At 42.6% G+C, this 21,608-nt stretch overlaps 1 protein-coding gene across 2 annotated transcripts in view; it reads left to right on the top strand.

The window, feature by feature from the left end:
• The first annotated feature begins 670 nt into the window (after positions 1-670).
• LOC103176771 (ERC protein 2) overlaps positions 671-21,608 on the top strand; it is a 299,917-nt gene continuing 278,979 nt past the window's right edge. The window contains exons 1-2 of one of the 2 annotated variants that reach the window (XM_042339596.1): positions 671-1,386; positions 21,177-21,200. In XM_042339596.1, the coding sequence (XP_042195530.1) occupies positions 703-1,386; positions 21,177-21,200 (708 nt within the window). In that variant the 5' untranslated portion in view covers positions 671-702. The remainder of the gene's footprint in view (positions 1,387-21,176; positions 21,201-21,608) is intronic. The other variant, XM_007890526.2, reaches the window with a different exon arrangement.

Raw genomic sequence — 21,608 nt, 5'->3', positions numbered from 1 at the left:
TACTTTGAGACGTACCAAATGCAAGGATTATTATTATTACTGTGCTGAATGCGGTAACACTAAGGGTGGAGCAAATACCAAATAGCTGATGGTGGGCGAAACCATACAAAAAGCCGGGGATGATTATTCAATCATATACAGTATGTGTGTCACCCATAAACCCTCACCTTAAAGTCCACCAGGAATTTGCCTACATTCTGATGTTTTGCATTTGGCAATTGTGTAGTTGTTGGGTGGTTCATCTGTAACTCTATTATATTATCTGCAACTTTATCCCACACAGTGCTTTGGGTGGCTCTAATGCTCGTCTATTTGTGTTTTTTGGGGTTGTTAAAAAATGTTCTTAATTCCAGCACCTCTCTTAGTTTTTTTTAAATACTGTATATATGTTGTGGTTTTTTTTTCCAGATCTGCAAATTTGGTGGGAATGCAGGAGTAACTATAACAAGCCAGGACAGGCAGTCAGAGACTGAGTGAGGCGGTGGTTGACACACACTCACACTCACTCATTTTTTATTTTAAGCTTTTTTTTGTGAGTGAGTGAGAGTGTGTGTGAGTGAGTGTGTGTGAGTGAGTAAGTGTGAGTGAGTGTGAGAGTGTGAGTGAGTGAGTGTGAGTGTGTGAGAGAGAGTGTGAGTGTGTGAGAGAGTGAGTGTGTGTGTGAGTGAGAGTGCGTGTGTGTGTGTGAGACTTGGGTAGACTATGTATGGAAGTTCCAGGGTGGTGGGCCATGTGGATGGCAGTCCATCACGATCTCCGCGGCTACCCCGATCTCCTCGCCTGGGTCACAGAAGGACCAACAGTGGGGGAACTGGTGGCACGGGCAAGACCTTGTCCATGGAGAACATCCAATCGCTGAACGCAGCCTACGCCACGTCGGGACCCATGTACCTGAGTGACCACGAAGGGGTGGCCTCCTCCAGCTTCCCCAAAGGCACCATGACCCTGGGCAGGGCCACCAACAGAGCCACTTACGGGGGTCGTGTCACAGCCATGGGGAGCAGCCCCAATATCGCCTCAGTCGGACTCCCTCCAGGGGGTGACGTCCTGACCTTCAGTGACCAGCACAGCGGTCCCTCCTCTCACCATCATCACCAACAGCACCACCACCATCATCATCATCAAGTGCCCTCCTCCCTCAGGCAACACCAGGTGCGGGACATCACCATGAGTGAGCTCCAGGCGCAGTTCAAGGAGGTGCAGAGAGAGAACGAGTTACTCCGCAAGGAGCTGGAGGTGAAAGAGACCAAGTTAGGCTCGTCCATGAACAGCATCAAGACCTTCTGGAGCCCTGAGCTGAAGAAGGAGCGAGTGCTGAGGAAGGAGGAGGCAGCCAGGATGGCAGTGTTCAAGGAGCAAATGAGAGTGTCTCACGAAGAGAACCAGGTACCAGTCATTTTCGTTGTTTCATCCCTCTCTCTCTCTCTCTCTCTCATCCAGAGACTTTTTTTTCTAATATATATGTACAGAGACAGAGGAAACAGGAAGACTACTCTTTCTCTCTCTCTCTCTGGCAGCAACACTGAGGAGGATGCAAAGCAAAGCATTGAGTTTAGATTGACACAAGCTGAAGCTCTCAGCGCTCCCTCCCCCCCTCCTCCCCGCCCTCTCTCTGTATCTCTGTCTCTCTGGGGAGGAAGCAGCATCCGAAATGGACATAAGCTCACAGTTGTACTTTAGCCATGAAATATACACACACACACTGGGGAAAATGCGCACACACACACACCGGGGAAAATGCGCACATACACACTGGGTCTCAATGGCTCTAGGTTACAGAATGCATTGATTCTGCACTGTCAGTGTGGACAGCCTGTGCACACATCTGATTTAAACGTTAAAGAAAAAGTGACCCACCCTCCTACAGATCACACAGTATTTATATTGTTGGAAATAACGTATGTGTATAGTGTATAAACAGCATGTCTCATTGACAGGCCCTTGTTTATGTTACCGTTCCCTGTGTTGGTGGGAAACCTTCTGTACGTGTCACTGGTTTACGCACCTTTTTTTAAAAAAATTATCTGAAATCACATAAAGTTTGATATACATCAGATGTTTCAGTCGTTTAACATGAAATGTGGATTTGATCAGAAGCAGTGACGGTGTGAAGTGTGTGCAGTTCATTGCAAGCCTGAAAAACTATACAGTACTTATAATAATATAATAACCCTTGCATTTCAGAGAGCTATTGGACTTTATTCAACAATCCAAAGATGCTATTTTCCACTGTCTTATCACCTCCTCCGCGCACCCACTCAAGCCCCTCAATCCTCACGTCAAATGCCAAGTGTCAAGAGGTCCTAGACTTCTTTGCCTCGAAAATTGAAAACATCCACTTGGCTGCATTGTCCTCTCCCCACTCCCCAACATGTCCCCTTCCGCCCCACCCAGACCATCCACACCGCCTTCTCCCTCCTCCACGACTCCTGCCGCTCCCCCTTCCTTACACTCCTTTGCCCCCATTTCTCCCTCCTCCACCTCAACCAAATTCACCCGGGTGAAGTTCACCACCTGCCGCTTCGATCCCCTCCCCATCCAGCTGCTGGTCACTCAACTCCCCCTCCTCTCCCCCTGCCGGCCGACATGGTCAACCAGTCTCTCTCCTCAGGCTCTGTTCCACTCCCCATGAAAACTGCTGTCATCACATCCCTCCTCAAAAACCCCACCCTCGATCCCTCTAATCTCTCACACTACCGTCCCCTCCAACCTGCCCTTCTTTTCCAATGTCCTAGAATGCATTGTTGCAGGTCAACTTCGGTCACACCTCTCCCCCCACTCCTTCCTTGAGCCCCTGCAGTCTGGTTTTCACCCTGACTGCCCATAGCACAGAGACAGCGCTTGTCAATGTCACAAATGACATTTTCTCTGTGACCAGGGCCCCCTCTGCCTCCTTGTCCTCCTGGAGCTCTCTACCGCTTTTGACACAGTCGACCACGCCATCCTCCTCCATTGCCTCTCCTCCCTCATCCACCTTAGTGGCTCAGCAAATGGTTTCTCCTCCCGCCTGGTCATCCCAGGGCTCCATCCGTGACCCTCTTCTTTATCTATATGCTCCCTCTGGGTGATGTCATCTGCAGACACCGGGTAAACTTTCACATGTTTGTGGATGAGACACAAATCTACTTTGCCTCCAGCACCAACCCCAGGTCCCTGATGTTCCATCAGCTTGTCTGGCAGACATTGAGGCCTGGATGCGTGTAAACTTCCTGCAGCTGAATATGGACAAGACAGAAGCCATACTCCTTGGCTCCCGTCAACCCATTCACTCCTGTGGGATCTAAACTGCTCAACTTTCCTAGGCTCTCCCTCAGACTCACCAAACCAGTGCGGAACCTAGGCGTCCCGTTCAACCCCCAACTGTCCTCCCTCCCCCACATTCGGTCCCTGACCAGGACCACCTTCCTCCACCTCCCTCCCTTTCCGAACTCCTCACTTCCCAATCCACCACCCGGCTCCTCCGCTCGACCGGCACCGGCTTCTACACATCCCTCGCATCCTCCGCTCCACCATTGGAGGTCGCGCTTTCAGCCACTACGCCCCGAAACTCTGTAACACTTTTCCTCAATCCCTCGCCTTGCCCCCTCTCTCCCTCTTTCAAATCCCGCCTGAAGACTTTCCTGTTTGACCGTGCTTATGGCCACTTCCCCCTCCCGCTGGCTGGGAGTCAGGCTCCGGCACTGTTAAGCGCTCTGAGACGCCACCCTGAGTGGAGGGCGCTATATAAGTACAAGCTCTCTCCTTTCTTCCCTCTTTTGTTCTCTCTCTGTGTTTTGGTTCAGAACAATAAATAGGTACGTACACCAACTCAGTGACCTCGTCAGAAATTAACTAATCTGTATTGTTTACAGGTCATCAGTAGTTGAATGAGACAAATGTAAAGGTGTAATGATAATCTCTCTTATTCACAACAGTGGATCCCTGATATATCAGTACATAGACATTTCTGAACTTGTACGTAATTAACATTTCTTGACATACAGTGCGAGCAGCTTATAACACGCCTCCCCTCTCCCTCCCTAATTAATTACAGGTATTCCAATAGGAGCTGAAGTCTGGAACTGTCTACATGTTATTATGGTTGTAACCTTCAGAATTCATCTGATCCTGAACAGATATGACAACAGGTTGTGGTTCTGTATTTAAAGTCTTGATACTACACGTGATTTGTTAGGTGATAACAATGCTGTTTTATATATAGTATGTAGTATCTGTTAGTTACTGTAATGGTGAGAACCGCTTAAGATCACTGCCTGTGACTCCGAGGAGAAAATAAATTCAGCTGTAAAGATTGTAGAGGCAAATTTAATAATGTTCTTATTTAGCTGCTGGGACAAAATTGTCTCCATCAAAAGGTACATCTGCTTGACTCAGCGATGTTGTGAAGCGACTGACTTAACTCTTTCGATTTCTGACAGGTTATAGAAACTCCCAACTCCCTTGAACCTACCAGGTTTGCAAATGCGACACCGGAAAAAAATGTAAAGGGTATTAGAGCAGGAATAAAGTTATTCAAGAAGGATAGCTATATTACCTTGTTAATTAACTTAAGAGCAACAAAACTAAAGGCAACTTAAAATGTTACTCATACTGCTGTCACTCTTCTCCATTCCCTATTCTCTCCTCGTCATTTTATTTTCTAACCTTTGACAAAAAGAAAAATGTTTGGCCTTTCTGCTGTCTCCTACTCTCACCATTCATTTTGCAGATGGAACCAATTGTTTTTATATAGTAGTTTTTTAAAAAATATATATAATACAATGTCTTTATCATTGATTGAAAACCATCCCAGGGGCTAGTTTTGCAGCTAATGAGAATTGCAGGCCTGAACCCTTGCCTGGGATGATCATTTCCTTGACAGGTCCCTCAAGAGATGGGAGTCAAGATGGTATTGATAGAGATAAACCTGGCCAAATTTGAATCTGCCACCTAAGGAACTCCTACGCTGAGCTCAAACTGAGATTAGCACCCACTAAATCAGATTTATTCTTCATTTCCCAACTGTTCCAACCACTGAATTAATCGCTGCTACTTTCCTACAATGCGAGCATTCATGGAATCTAGATCTCTTCCCTCAAGGCAGCAATCTGGCAGATATTCTTGTGCAATTTTAAAATGCCATTTTTAAGAACTTCTCCAGACCATTGCATGTTTAGGGGATTCACTGCTGTTTTCGTATTTAGAAGTTGCTTGAAGCTAAAATAATTTAGAAAGGAATCCACTGATACAATGCGAATATCTTTCCATCTCTATGGAGGTTCAATTACATTTTTTTTTGCTTCCTCCACAAATCGTTTCCCATCTGCAGTTATCCTAATATTGCAAAGTGGAACTAGAGCCACACAATCCTCACCCTTGAATCTGACAGATGTACATTGTTGACCGAGAGTAAATAGTTCTGTGGTGTGTTAAGGCTTTGGTGCAACATACATTAAGGTGGTTTAACGGTATGCTTGCAGTTCAGTTATATCCAACAAAAGAAGTACATGAACCAGGCTTGTAGTTTCAGCCCCCCTCACACCCCCACTCCCACACCCCCCCATCCCCTTCCCCGGTGGTTTCTGGCTGCTGCTCGGGGTTACTGTGACTGTTCTTGTAATTATATTGTTAACCTAGCAGTTGGGATGAAGCTCTAGTGTGTTCTCTCTCAGCGCCTGGTCTCTGGATTTGCTGTTTGAGGTGGTGCGTGTCTCCCACTAGCTCTTTGTGTTGCTGTAGCCTTGCCATTGCGGGTGCAATGTCAGTCACTGGGTTACTGGGTCACTCCTGTACTGTTACGCTTCCACAATATGACGGTGTTTATGATGGTCACCCATTCATCTGCTTTGAACAGTGTCTTGATTTGTTCGGTTCTTCAGAATGATCCTCACTGCATCACTATTCTTCTGGTGTGGTCCTGTGAGGGCTGCAGTGCAGATGTACAATCTCAGAAAGCCTAAATGTCTGTAGATTACTTATTAACGTTCTGCCAGTGCTAGAGTAAGCCTCTGGATTTTAAACCCAGCACCTTGAACAACACTGCACCCAGAATATCCTTAAAAAAACCGTCCTGCTTTTGACCACTGGCTTCCGCGATTCGCCCACAGAATATACAGTCAATTCACTTTACAGTAGATCCTATGAAACGCTTTTGAGACGTCTCGAAAACATTATAAGGCGCTGTATCAAATGCAAGTGTTATGGTAGGAGATATTCTCTTGAATTGCCAATGCATTCAAGAAGTGTTTAGACCACTTGATGCAAAAGAGTCAGTGACGGATGCTTTCTTTACCCACAGTTGGTTTAATTTATTTGCAGATTTGATGTTAAATTCATGCTGTGTTCTCTTGGGTTCATAAAACTAGAAGAGGACAGATGACTTTCAATTTGCACCTACATTACAACATTGCATCTCATTTACATGACTCATTTACGATGAGTGTCAGACACATGCACATGTATCTAACACCTGACTGATTCGTGCCACAGTAAACTCTTCAATACATTTTTGGCTTTCTCTTCATTGGATTGCAACCGTTGATCTAGTTGATTAAGTCAATTTTATTTTTAATCTCTTAAAATTGAACGCAACATGTGAGCGGAGACTCACAGAGAAATGAAAGGACCTTCTTCCCCCAGTAGTTTGTTTTAAATAGATGTCATCTCTGAACGTGGAAATGTTATGGAAGAAGAAATAAATTCTTTGTGGGTTGTGTAACCTAGATACGAGATTGTTGACTTCAAATAACACAACGATCATTCACGGTAGAATGTTCACTGCCTCATCGCTGGGCAATCATTCTCCTTGTATGACCCTTTACTCTAAACATTTGTTTCCAATGTACATTGGGAAGGAAAAATAAATAATGTTGGTCATTGTTTGATTTTAAAAATAGTAAAAAAAAAAGCCATAAGCTTACGAATACACAATCTTTATTACATGGCACACTCTCAATTTAAAAAAGTAACTTTTCCAAAGTTGTCAAAATTTATAATGCAATTATATCCTCCTGATGTGAAAGGCGCTATATGAATGTAATTTGTTATCATATCCTTTGTGCTACTTTTTGGGGGTAAATTTTAGTTTCCCGCAAAGCTGCGTTGGTTGGGACTGTTCAGTTTAGTTTGACAACTACTCAACCCTAGCCTTTTCATCCCCAAAATGGATGAGAAGCTTTACGGTGTATTTTCACAAATGTATTTTGTGCTTGGTTGACTGTGTTGAATTCTTTGAGTCTTGTGTTATAAGACTATCCATCAAATGCATTTGTCTGCATTGTAGCCTCAACTATAATTGGCTTCAATTTTTATTGGAAGCATTGATGAAAACAGCCGGGAGCAACCGGGAAATAATTGGAATTGACCGGTCTCTGAGCTGAGCATCACATCCACATAATCGAAGGCTACGGAGCATGAATATGGATTAATATTTCAGTTTAGCTGGAGAAACAGTGGCAAATATTCATTTGATGTTAATAGTGAGTTTACTCATGGCAAAACAACTCTAAAATGGTTTAAAAGCAATCAACATAAACAGCAATGCATAACTTGTTCCACTGATGGATCCACTGAACAGCATGATTACCCGGTGTTGCTCGATTTTTGTAGGTGACACGATTTAATTTCATGTCTGAAAAATGGGCGTGAACACAGAAAAAAAAGTCAATATTTACCAGACTTTCGAAAACCTGCCCGAGGAACTCTCCCTGGCAAAAGCCAGCTCGGAAGTAAACACATAAAAATATAGTTTATTTAAAATAAAAATAGTGAGTTTAGGAATCAAATGAGCTTATAACCCAATTAGTCATTAAAAAAAACTATAATATTAAATTATTTTAATCCGTTAATTGACTAATTTGAGATCTTCATTATGCCATTACTCTTCATCTGACACTGGTGTGATTGCATTTCGTGTCCTTATTTCTCATCCCCTCTTTCATATGTTGAAGTAAACACAATGCCGTACCCACTGCGCTTCCATTACACACAGTTGGCTTATGCCCTGGAGGGTCAAGTGCTCTGGGCGCTATATAAATGCAAGTTGTTGTCGCAGGATCTTGTGTGTCTCTCCCTTCCTCAAACTGTTGACCATGTCATGTTTGTGCAGACACATTCCCTTTGCAATACCGGAATCTAAACTGTGTACATGAGGGAGAAAATGGAAGGGTGTGGGATTAATGGCAGGTGGGCAGCGTGAGGGGATTGACGGAGCCTCGTGTGGAGTATAAACACCAGCACGGACTAGCTGGTCTGAATGGTGTTGTAAGGTGTGTGATTCTGTCTTCTATTCGAATGAGGGGATCAACATCTAAACTGCGTGCAGAAAAGAGTAGAATCCCTTGAACTTTAAACTAAATGACCTTTATTTTGCAAATTAATTGCTTTACATATTTAAAAAATTCTGGTTTTAATTAAAAAAATGAAAGCAGTGATCTTCCCCCCCACCCCCACCCCCCCGGGGGCAACTTGTAAGTTTGGATAATGAAGGATTTGCATAAAGAGATGCAGACCTTATAGCGGAGAGTGCTGACAACGTGTAGCATTTGCCTTTCCTGCTTCCAAAGCTGTCAGTATGAAGGAGGGTGTTAAGAGAAGCAGAACACTGTGTTTCCAAGGTGTTTGAATGTTGATTTGTCTTCATCGTTCTCAACTTGATGTGAGGTACCGACATGCAGCGATTCCATCACCGTTAGCAATGGTGACGTGCTGATATTCCTTCACAGTCAGCAACGTTAAGAGCAAGTGATCAGAGAAATAGGAAGACTTTTTCACAAGAAAAACTCACACTTTTTTGATACGGGAAACTGAATAAGCTTGCAAAGCCACAAAGGTTTTGTCGATTGTGGAAAATCAATTGTAAATTATTTTTTTAATTGTTTTTGTTTCAGATTTCCAGCATCTGCAGTATTTTGCATTTTGATAATAATCTTTGTATTTGACGCAGCGCCTTATCACGTCTTCGAGACGTCTCAAAGCGCTTCACAGGATACACTGTAAAGTGAATTGACTGAATATTTTGTGGACGAAACGCAGCAGCCAATTGCGCACAACAGTGTGGATTGAGTGATTAAACTTCAGTTTCTGGAGAGATTATTATTATTTTGATCATTGCAGCCAGAAGCTGTGGGATAAATGAAGTGCAAAAATCCCAATGTGGAACTGAATCAAGTTCCACTGACTCTGCTCCACCGAAACACCGCCAAGTTATTGGATTGACGTGAAATCCTCTACATAGATAATTGTTGTTGTTGCATTGTAATGTGAGGAGTTGGATGCAAAAGCCCTTAATCCAATCTGGAGCAACTGTGTGTAGGTTTGTGCTGGCAAAACACTTCCTCTGAGGAGGGCAGAGGCCGAGATGAGGAATAGTCAGCGTAGGTTTAGGAGTAGATAATCCCTTATAAATCTGCAGGTAACTAGGCTATAAAGTCATGGTAAATTACTGTACTTGGATTTTCAGATTTGCACTTAATTTGACTGAAAATATAATTTGTGATGGAGGTTGTTATTGCAGGAAGTTTTTCTGAATGAACAAGTATATAGACTTGGCTCGCGTTGAGCACTTGAAGGCTCCTCTTCATCCGTTCATCTGTTTCCTAGTCTGTGCCCTGGCTCCTGAAACCACTTTTTTCCAAGGGTGGATCTAGAGGTACATTGATTCACATTGCAGGAATATAACATGTTATAATTTATTCGGACTTCACAATGAAATGAATAACGTTTAAGAGTCCGACGTACAGTGCTTAAATAAGTTTAAATTTTTTAAAAATAATTTGTTGTGTTCCCATCTGATGTACAGAACACTCCTCAGCCCTGGCTTAACACAAGATCCTCCAAGGAATATAATTTCACATTTGTCCTCTCGCTCAAGCGGACATTACTCACATATGAGCTTTGCCAGTTCGTATTGGCAGGTTACCCAACTGCAGGAGGCACCCTAGCCATTTGGCAGTGGTCAGGAAGAAACCCTTGGGCTTAGTCTTGTTTGGGATCAGGATGAACGCTGTGGGGAGGCCGGAGAGGTTTGGGCTGGTTCTCGTACCAATGTGTGCTTGGCGGTTGCTTTGATATCAGCCAGCCAATAAAGCTGATCTTGCATATGCTCAGAAGGTGTGTGGGAATGTGTTCTCTCCTCCACAGCCTCTCTTGCACCTGAGACCACGAGGCTCCATCTATGCAACAGGTTGAGCTCAGTTGTAACTTTGTATTGATTTGGGCAGAATACTAGGAAATACCAAGACAATTCTCAGTTGTTCGTACAGTTTGGTTGGCCTTCACCTCTGGCTCATCTAAACGGTATTAATAATAACAATAATAATAATAATCCTTGCATTTGATATACTGCCATATGACGTTGAAACTTCTCAAAGCGTTCCATTGTTTTTTTGTGTAGTGACTGTATTTTTAGGCAAATGTGTCTCGGTGGATCTGTTGGTAACAATGAGCACATGAGGCACTCTACAGCGGCAGCTTTAGTTGGAGACGAGTCGATGGATTGTTGAATAATGGAAACCAACAATCCAGCCTGGAACCAGACACTCGTGTCACATGTTTATTTTAGCTTCCACCCATTAAAGATACTCCGTCTCGCTAAGCGATCACCCAAGTCATTGACTTGGGCATCATTGGGTCCGAGGCAGTGTGCATTTCTGCCTACCCGGAGCTTGGTATTGTCCAGAAAGGATTTCTCTACAGGAACACTTCTCAGAGGCTGAGTCAGTCTTCGTTACCTGCCAACGACTGTCAAAGCATCTCATTCTGTCCTACAAATCATTCATTTTGGTTCAGCGGTGTGTCGGAATGTTGATGTAGTCTCAACTCGATATAACTTCCGTTTTTACACAGCTACCTCAGCTGTAACATGCTTCATATCACTCCCAGACCTTCCTCTGAACCGTCGAGAATTCTAAAATAACACATCCAAGATCAATGTCTTCATTCACCTCCTGTTGTATTCCCTCGTGGAGGAAGAGAGCAAATAGAATTCTGTCCAGAAACCGTGTAGAATGATGTACAGAGAGCAAGAGAGTAGGGAACGGTGCTGAGTGAGTGCAAAGTGACAGAGCACCAACTTTAATAACACAGCGGACAACCAAGTATTAAACCGTAAAACTGAACAAACAGCACCACAGGCTCCAGGGGCAGGAGAGGTCTTTTAAAACGTGGTTTATCCGACTCGCAAAAGTGACAGAGCAGCACAGTGTAAGGTCATAAAGGCTTTACTTGAGCTAAGGAACAGGGATGAGTGCCTTTTTGTGGGTTGGTTAACTAATCATGTACGTACTTGTTAAAGTGCACACTGTAGGGCAGTTAACATTTCATACAATGCAGGTTTTGTAGTAAGTCTGAATTATTGTGAAGTTGTAAAGGCATGACTGGCCCTTTCCAGGCTGACTGAGCATGACTACCTCCAACAATGCGGTGTGTACAGAAGATCCCAAACCGCACCTTAATTCACTCTGGATAGGACTGTACGGAACTCACAACAACAGCAACCATTTGCATTTATACAGCACGCCTCACTAGGGACATGAAGGAGGCCGGAGCCAGGCGAGGGGAGGTAGTGGGTTGGGGACTAAGCAGGTCGGAGAGGTAAGGAGGTGCCAACCTTTCCAACAGCATCTTTTTGAACATTATAGATGTTCCATTTGGGTTGTTCCCAGGAGAATTGAAGCAATGCCTATAATTCTGTGGCTATCCTCTCCTCATTGGGAGAGGCAAGAGCAGGTCAAAGATTGAGGGAGTCTCGTGACCCCATGTCCTTTTGAATAAGAAGCGACATGTTTGATCCGTGGTCTTCATTACATCAGGAGGCAGCTTGTCTGGAAGACAAATCTTTTTTCAATGGCAGTCAAATAAAAAGAGGGCTTATATAGTCAGCATTTGCCCAGAACTAGAGGACTAGTGAAAACGTTTCACATTTGAACAGATTCAATTGCTGGCGATGCACTGTGTCCCATTTTGAAAACTCGAGTGATTCTCATCGATAGATTCTCCTTGGGATCCTGTTTGTATCTGGTGACTGTGGGAGCTTCCTTGACATCAACTGAAGAGTTACGTTGCTCACATCTGCTTTGCGCCAGTGGTGTTCGGATACTCTCTAGAGACTAATCTTGAATGCTTGGTTTGCGTTGTGTCTGCCAAGTGTTTGTGCAGACTACTAGATATTCCAGCTAGTTGCCACTGCAACCTCATTCTGTTCTGGGCAGAGCTACATCCTGGTGCAATTTGGTGATTTATATAACCATATTCCCTGCTTTCATTTCTCTTTTGTTAATGCACGTGTGCCTCTCACTTGCTTTGGAGTTGGGATAATAATAATCCTCGCATTTGACACAGCGCCTTATCACGTCTTCGAGACGTCTCAAAGTGCTTCACAGGACAGACCGTAAAGTGAATTCACTTTATAAAGTATGTGGGCGAAACGCGGCAGCCAATTGCGCACAGCAGCGTCCCCACAAACAGCCGTGGGTTGAAGTGACCATTTTATTATTATTATTTTTTTGAAGGGATTATTACTCCCGGCATTGCCTTGGCCTTGAGTCTTGGCGGAAATCTTGTTGAAACTTTTAGTGTTGCATCTGAACATCCTACGATAGCGGTGATGTGGATTTGCTATTTGACACCTTGCGTTATTTTCAGAGAGAAGGTGTCCTGTGATTCTGCCCCCTCCTGGTTTGGCACTCGGCAAAAGTTAGCGAGCTTAAACATGTCACATGTACTCGATAGACCGGCAACCCCTGCTGACAGGAATTGCCACGTTCTGCCGTGTGAAACCTTGTGAAGAGAGAGATACAGAGAGAAAGAGAGAAAATGCTTCTGTCACTTCCTGCTCTGTAGGTACTGCTGGAAATTAAAGTGATTGAATCTCTGCGCAATAAGAAAGATTGAGGCCAGTGGCGATGTTCTGAGGAAGGAGCACTTTCTCGCTTGTATTGACGTACAGCTGTAGAGGTTGGCGTTGTATATTGTAGGGATGAAAAGCAACATTGGAGATGCTGGGAATCTGAATTAGAAAATGCTGGGAACGCACACAGGTGAGTCAGCATCTGAAACGGAGACGTGCAGTTTAATGTTTTGTGTATAATGGAAGCTGGGAGAACCTGATTGTGGGAACCAGCTGGGGTGGGAATTAGGCATTGGGAAGAGGTTTAAAGAGAAATCGCACACCGAGAAGCATCAACGGGTTGAGAAAAGCGTTCGAATGAGAGAATTATGACGAACCAAAGAAGATGAGGCAGAAGTAAGAAGGTGTGAAATAATAATAACAATCCTTGCATTTGAAATAGCATCTTATCACATCTTCAGGACGTCTCAGAGCGTTTCACGGAATATCCTGTAGGGTGAATTGACTGTATCCAATATTGCAGAAAAGCAAGTAGGGCAGTGGAGAAGGTTAGCTCTGTGTACAGGTCTGTAAGCCGAGTAAAGGGTGGCAGCTGTCTTATTGAAACAGTAAATCTTCCCAAGTTCTTTTCAGTAGTTTGCTTCTCTGCTGCCACAGCGCCTTTGTGATTTGCATTTGTTCTGTGGCTGAAATTGCTTTTCAGCTCAGCTTTTTTGTGCGTGAAAAAAAAATGCATTTAATAAATGCTCACCGGCTGCATTGGTATTTTAAAAAAATACTGGAGAACAGGTGTGTGAGAAACCTGTGTTGTGGTGGTGTGACAAATTCAACTTTCACTGCATTTCTTGAAATCCATTCACAGTAAACTAGAAGCAAAGTACATAACTGTACATAAGCATGGGCGTTACACTGGGGCGGGTATTTTTGAGTGAGTTTACCGATCAGAGAATGAGCTCAATGATGCTGTCTGTGGCAACAACAGGATTCACAGGAATACAGGTTAGATATTTGGAAACGGTGTGTTTTGTGCCTATCTGGAATGTTTGGCGAGTGCACATTAATGAGGTGGGATTATTTATGTAATGCTTGAAAGTGACTTGGCTCCAATGCTGCCTATAATTGCCATGAGTGTTTGTAATTTACTTAGGTAGGACTCAACAGTAAGATTTTGATTGTAATCAGATTCCTTCATAGTGAGAGAATACAGTGAAATCCATGGGATATTGGATTATCCATAAAATGTCCATTGTTTAGGCCATTAAGGCATTGTGTGCTCCAGGGTTTACTGAATTACAGGAGTTTGCGCTTTTCAGCCTTTGCCTTTCTTTGCAGTCTGGTCAGATGCTTGCAAATTGGGTTGTAGCATTCCTGTGTGAGTGTGTGTATAAATGTGTGTGTGAGAGTGTGTGTGTGAATGTATATGTGAGTGTGTGTGTGTAAGTGTGTGTGTGAATGTATGAGTGTGTGTGCTGGGAGTGTGTGTGTGTGAGTATGAGTGTGTGGTGTGTGCTGGGAGTGTGTGTGTGTGAGTATGAGTGTGTGTGCTGTGGAGGATGTCCTCACTTAGGTGGACCCAATTTGCAAAAGTCATTCAGTGAGGGAGTGCTTCCTGCTGGAAGCCCAGGCAGAACTCTCCCATTGCAGGGACACTTGAAAACCCCTGAGAGTGGCAGTGCAATGGCTCTTTGCTGACACCCTGATGATTGCACTGCATTTTTTTGCTATAGATTGGCTGCTATGAATTTAAGAAAGACTGTACACTTGAACGAAGATAGAACAGCATTTGGCATTTTGATCTTGGCAATCTTTCAGCCAAACCCCAATGCTTGGTGGGCAATACTGGCTAATGTAACACTGCATTCAACTAAAAATTGTATCAGTAAATATTTAAGGGACCGTTAAATGAAATGACAGTTATCCTGTTAACAGGTTGAAAATGCATTTCAATGAAAATCTTAATCGGCCCTTCCCGTGTGTGTCCGTTGTAGATTTAGCTATGCAAAGTTCTGCTTTTTAATGAACATTCATTCTACGTTACTTGAACCTTTTCCAAATGGATTTCAGTACTGCATCGCCAAACCTCTGCGGGAGTCTTGTCCAAAGTTAACTGCCCTCATCTTTCTGATTCATAAAGAGAGGGCACATTCCTCAGGGGGAGGTGACGCAAAGTAAACCTTGAACAGGTTTATCAGTGAAAAGCACTGGTTGGGATCAATGGAAGTGGAATGCTCAAAAATACTTGAACTTTGGAAATGATAAAAATGTACCCGCTCTTTCTATCTTGTTTTCACGTGCCTGAGGCCGGGCTCTTACCAGCTCCAATAAATTAGAAGTTGAGTATTTGTAAAAGCGTGCAATTGTACTTATGTCCTGCTCTTTTATAACAGGCGAAACCGCTGTATGGAGCGACATTTTAATTTCTTTCTGACTTTATGCTTTGCAAATGTAAAATTACTTGTCAGAAATTCTTCATTTTGTCTTTATAAAATACATTTCTAATATTACTGCCTACATTTACCTTGAACCATGGCAGCGTATATTTTTTCCTGAATGGAGTAATTGAGTGTGGCGGGGGGGAAGAGATGGTAAGTAATAATTAGGTCTGTAATTTGTATTGCTGCTTGCTGGAGCTTGGGAGGTTATCCTGATATGTCAAACTCCACACAGAATTATACCCGACTCACTCGCGGGATATATCAACAACAAAAATTTATAATTATGTTTGCCTTTCACGTTTGGGAGGCCATCTCAAAACACTTCACACCAACGACGTCATACAATGGGCTATGCAGTCTATAATAATAATAATAATCCTTGCAGTAGGTACAGCGCCTTATCATGTTGTTGAGACGTCTCAAAGCGCTTCACAGAATATACTGCAAGGTGGAGGGACAGTGTTTGTGTGGGGGAAACTCGGCAGCCAAATTGCACACATCCACAACAAAACCAATTTTTTTTTTTTTTGGGGGCAGCGTGGAAATCTCAGGTGCAGTTGATGTTTTATACCTAACAGAACATTGTTTTCTTGCCCTTTTTTGGAGGTTTAATTTGCTTCTCGTTCCAAAAATCAATAATTCTGTGAATTATTCGGACCCGTTGCTGCCATCCAGTGGAGAGGCTGTGGTTGACAGTAAAGATCTGCTGAGGTCAAGGCGTCAGATTAATGTTGGGCTATTTCCTGGAAACCAAAAAGGATTGAACAAGGATTGTGTTTTGCCTGGTTTCTCTCCATCCCCCCACAGCCCCCCCCTCCTTCCCGCCCCAGTCTCAAAGTGCTTCACAGGATTTACTGCAAAGTATAGTTACTGTGTATTTTTGGGTGATCGAGGAAAAAAAATCCTGCACGGAAGTTTTATGTAACCCAAAGGAATTTAGAGTCTAGTGTAACTGCAGTCCATTTTTTTTATTTGGGTTTTATTTTTGAGTTAATGGAGGCTTGTTTGCAACCTCGTCATGCTACAGGTTGCATTGTGCATACTGTACATCCATTGTTGGTAGAGAAGGTCAGATAGGTTAGGAACATAGGAACAGGAGGAGGCCATTCAGCCCTTTGAGCCTGTTCTGCCATTCTATAAGATCATGGCTGATCTGTACCTCAACGCCAATTACCCGCCTTTGCTCCATATTCCTTGATCCCATGACTCACAAATATCTATCCACCTCAGTCTTGAAAATGTGAATGGAACCACCACCTTCTGGGGAGGGAGAGAGAGTTCCAGAATTCCACCGCCCTTTGGTTACTCATGTTAGGAAGCTTGGTGAGCGAGGTGAAAGAGCAGTGTGTGACTGATGGATCTCTAGCTTGGCTTCTTCAGAAATAAAATATTTAAATAACGTAATGTATTCCAGATTTGTTTTGAATATAACCAGCTCAACCCCTGCTGGTTAGTTAATGCAGGTAGAATAGAGCCATTCAAACCTCCCAATTTACTGCTCTACACTGAATACAGAATCCTGCACTGCATATTTGCCGTTCAGTTTGTGATCTTGTGACTGGCTTCAACAAGGAAAATGCTTTTTAATGATAAACAATCAATTCAGAAACCTTTCAATTACAAAAATGTCTGTTGTGCCATTTGTGGAAATATTTACCAAGCGAGTATATATAAAAAAAATCCCACCTTTCTCCCACTACAGAAAAAGAGCTCCTTGTGCTTGGGTAAGGTGACATATAATGCGGGTGTTAAGTTCAAGTAATGTCAAGAGGAAGTATTATTAAATTGCTAGCAGATTTTAATTGCTTTCATAACACCTTCTAAAGTTAGAGATGCCAGGCTAATACTGGTCTGATCCTAGAATATGAAAAATTGGTTATTTGACTAATATATAAGCTAGGGCTAGATGCCAGATGGTGAATAGGCTGTGAAGTATTGTTACTCTTGACTTTGATTAATATGATGGGGAACTGGTAATTGTTAGTTGAAAACTGTTGTGTCAAATGTCATTGAAAGCAGCACACATACTGTCTACACTAAACCACTGGCGAACTGAATCTTCAGTTACAGTGAGTGGAAATGTAGTGTAGCAACTTTTTAAAACAAAATCTAGTGAATATTGTACTATACATAGGAATAGGAGTAGGCCATTCAGCTTCTCGAGCCTGTTCTGCCATTCTATAAGATCATGATTGATCTGTACCTCAACTCCAATTACCCGCCTTTGCCCCATATCCCTTAATACCCTGACCTAACAAATATCTATCCCCCTGAGTCTTGAAAATTTGAATGAATCCAGCATCCACAGCCTTCGAGGGAGGGAGGGAGTTCCACGTTCCCACTACCTTTTGGGTGAGAAACTGCCTCCTGATTTTACTCCTAAATAGCCTAGCTCTAATTTTAAGAATATTAAACATATGACTAATAATTCTCTAAAGCAGGATCAATAGCACAATGACATTGAACCCTTGAAACTGCTTTGTGGGGTCTCTGAGTAAATATAGCTTGGTTTTTACATTTGGTAGTTATTACTCATTATTATAATTGCTTTGGCTTTCAGTGCAGTCAACACTTCAGCTTTCTGTGCGTATTTGTTAAAATTCATTGTATCATCTTATCGGAGCTTATCCAAAAATATTGAATATAATGCTACTCAATGTTTAATTGCAGATCAATTTTTCTCTTGCGTCTCTCTTCCACCCCCCCCCCCCAACAATTGTAATTAATTGCGCACAGCAGTGTCCCACAAACAGTCGTGGATTGAGTGACCACATTTTTTTTAAGGGATTATTACCCCCAGAAAAGTGATGCGTCAATTGACTTAACGACCGGGTTCCTACTTACTCTTAGGTAAACAGAGGTGTGTGGAGTAAGGAAACTTGCCCAGTGTTTCGCCCTGACCGGAAATCAAACCCAGGTCTGTGAGTGCTCAAACCACTGAGCTACAGGACTCCACTGGACTGGTGGTGGTGGTGGTGGTGGTTGTTGTTGTTGTTGATAGCCTGTGGCTAAAGAAAATCTGAAGAGGGGCAGAGAGAAGGAATAGGACAAACCGACCTCACAAACAGGATGAGTAAGGTGATAAAACCAATGCTGCTTGTAAAGTTATGAAGTGTTATTTTGTGTGCTAATGAGCACTTTGAGCTTCAAAAAAGGCACTAAAACACCTTCCTAATTGCGCATTTACTCTTTCAAGTGCAACTAAAATGTTTTGCTTCGGGCGAAATTCCGCAACGAAAGATGAAACTTAAAACCACCCGCTTTTGGTTACCAAAATATATTACTGTACAAATAGACAGAAATAGTCATTTTTTTTCAGTGACATTTCATTAATATGTACACTGGGGGCAAATCTGTTTGAAAATTCCATTTGAAAATTTGACCTTAGATGGGAATCTCTGCCCCCTTTTATGATGGAAAGCTGCCATACGCAGTACTCGACTGAGCAACCTGCTGGAGACTGATTGCCTTTCACAAGCAAAGTGGTTTATCTACTCCTGCATCGGACGACTGTGAAATATATGCTGACGAGTGGATTTTTTTTATTATTTTACAATTCTGGCAAAGTACTGGACATGCTTTATTCGAGAGAAACGTAGCAGGTCTGTCTCATAAACTGATTGTAGGTTTCTGCCAATTGTCCTAGTTGGATTGTATTGTAATCTTTTCCCTTCTTTATGGGATGAAAACTATTCGACCTTCACCTTCTACTTTAAGTGTATATTTTATGGGATTTTTACTGTATGTGAGTTCAGGATTGTACTCAATATTCCATTTGGAATTGTAAATGACTACCTTATAAATGACACTTTTTCACAAACCTACAACGAACAATTTGGATTTTGGTTTTCAGCCGCACTGATGCAAGTCTTTCCGTCACATCAGCTCTGGAATATTTAATGATGTCGTCATAAAGGTGCAAGTATCACCATTACAGTCAATGGTTTTAACCCCAGGACCAAGGCTTATAAGATGAGGCAACCAAGTTCATTTCTCATCTTGTATTAACTAAGGCACAGAAGTGTATTTCTTCCTCAGTGGTGATGTTTTCATATGTTGACTTGTTGCTAGTCATTGCTCTTCTCCTTCATATTTTTCCCCCCCCTGCAGTTGTCTCTTTTCGCAACTCACAACTTAAGATGTTTTTCTCTGATCTTTTGCATTTTAGCTCCTTGTGTTGCTCGTTTGTGGTGCTTCAAGAAAAATGGTGTCCTGTAAATGTGAAGTGGAGAGAGTGTGCGAGACCAAAGTAACCACTTTCCCGGCACCTCAAAGCTTTTGCAGTGTCTCGCTCTAACTCGTCTCAATTTTGTTGTGGAATTCTAACCCACAAAATTGTTGCCCAAGGATTTCACAGCCTAAGTGAACAAACAACTCAATACAATTTTTCTCTCTTCAATACTCGATTCCTCCAAAGAGGAAACGGGATGTTCTTGAAAGTGCCTTTTTATATATATATACACATATTTAACCACACACATACATTTTAAATGTTGACTTTGCTCTGCAGCCACATTGGGAATGAAGTGTATGGATGGTATCTTGTCTGTATCTGCATCCCCTGCACGAGTCAGTCTGAGTTTGTTCTGCATCCTCCTTGTTGCCGCCTTTGTTAGTAAAAATGTCACGGTGTTTCTATAATGTTCTGCAGGCCGGGTGTTTTGGTTGTGATTTCTGTAGCATTTCATATGAAAGCATGTCTCTTTCTCATTATGCTTGTCTCTTCAGAGTTGCTTATCCATATCGCTTGCTGCCTCCTTGCCTCGGGGAGCGATTGGGCCGAGTGAAGCTGTGGATTAAGCCACAAGTTGGCCACTAGTTTCTGCTACATGGATCAGTGGGGGAAAGACTTTTAGTATATGTAATATATACATATATATATATAGACACACAAAAAACTCCAAACATTGAGTTTAAACAGAAACTTGAGTACAAGCTGACAGCGAAGCTAGTACTCAGTAGTACAGCAACAACAACAATGACTTGCATTTACACAGCGCCCCTCATGTAGAGTAGCATCCCAAAGCACTTGACCGTGGTGGAGCACGACATGGAGCCGGGGGAGGAGAGGGGAGGTGACCATAGGCCCTGGTCAAAGAGGAAGATAAAGTGACTCATTTGAAGACAAATAACGACCTGTTCAGATAATCTACCCTGTTCTTGCTCTTGTTTTTTGCGCTCTCTTTAATAATGACTGTTTACCTTTAGCCCCGTGTGCAGCGGTTTTGACGGGTGCGGGAGTTGCCTCCTCACAGAGTCTTGGGTGGCCTTCCCCCTTTGCGAGTTATTATTGAATCTGCCTCCACCTCCCTTTCGGGTTAACTTTTACCGTTGAACTTTGTGTGATATGAAATTGTAGTGAGTTGACACGAGATGTGTTGTCGGCTATTGGCTGTCACTGTTTGTGCTGTGAGGAAGCGAGCTGCAGTACACGATGGGGTTTAAAGCGTGGACAGATGCCCGTTGTTCCTCAGGCCACAACGCCAAATGCTGGAAGGAAAAATGTGAAATCCAAGCAAAAAACTATTAATTGCCTAACTGTTAATGGGAAATTCATGAGTGGCAAAACTCACTATATTCCATAAATGTATAAAATATGAACGTGTGCTTTTTTACAGGACAATAAACGTCAGGTATAAAAAGTCAGGGGCTCTCATTTAATTGTGCTCTCTCAAGAATTTGGAACAGAAATAATTTGCTGAGAGCCTCATGAGTTTTATGACTGATCCATTAGCCAACGTTGATGTTGTAACTTTCGAGTCCTGTTTTTACAAAGAATAATTTGTGGCTAAATTAATCTTTTGTGGAGCTATTTTTAAGCATTGCTTCTGTTGTTTGCTATTCCTGCTTGCATTATCTGTATCCCATTTATGTTGATTTTTGCTACATTTTTTTTCATTTGCCATGCTATTCAGCCTTTGGATGCCAGGAGATCAAAGGTTTGTGTTATGTTTGCAAAAGTTTAGTTTGCACAACATAAAATAAATTGCAATTTGCTTTGTGTGTCTCAGTGATGTGTGTGTGTGTGTGTGTGTGTGTGCGTGGTTGTCGAGTGTCTTTTATGTGTATTAAATGAGATATTAAATTTCTGATCTGAGAAATCTTTTTAGTTGGTGAGACAATTAGATTACACCTTTAAGTAAAATTAACGGTTTATTTTAGTACCGTAACCTCACATAAAATGGTAATGTATTTTGTAGCTTTCACAAATAAGAGCCCCTTATCGTTACCTGACTGATGGATGGTTTATATATGTTTTACAAATTGTAAATATAAAAACTTGGGTGTAATCTAATGTCTATGTGTTCTAACGCCTGAGGATAATATCATACCCGATGAGCAGTTAC

This window comes from Callorhinchus milii, unplaced genomic scaffold, assembly GCF_018977255.1.
Source record: "Callorhinchus milii isolate IMCB2004 unplaced genomic scaffold, IMCB_Cmil_1.0 Scaffold12, whole genome shotgun sequence".
In the NCBI taxonomy this organism is placed as follows: Eukaryota; Metazoa; Chordata; class Chondrichthyes; order Chimaeriformes; family Callorhinchidae; genus Callorhinchus; species Callorhinchus milii.
Note: the sequence above shows the minus strand (reverse complement) of the source record. Positions and strands in the feature narration are given on the sequence as shown.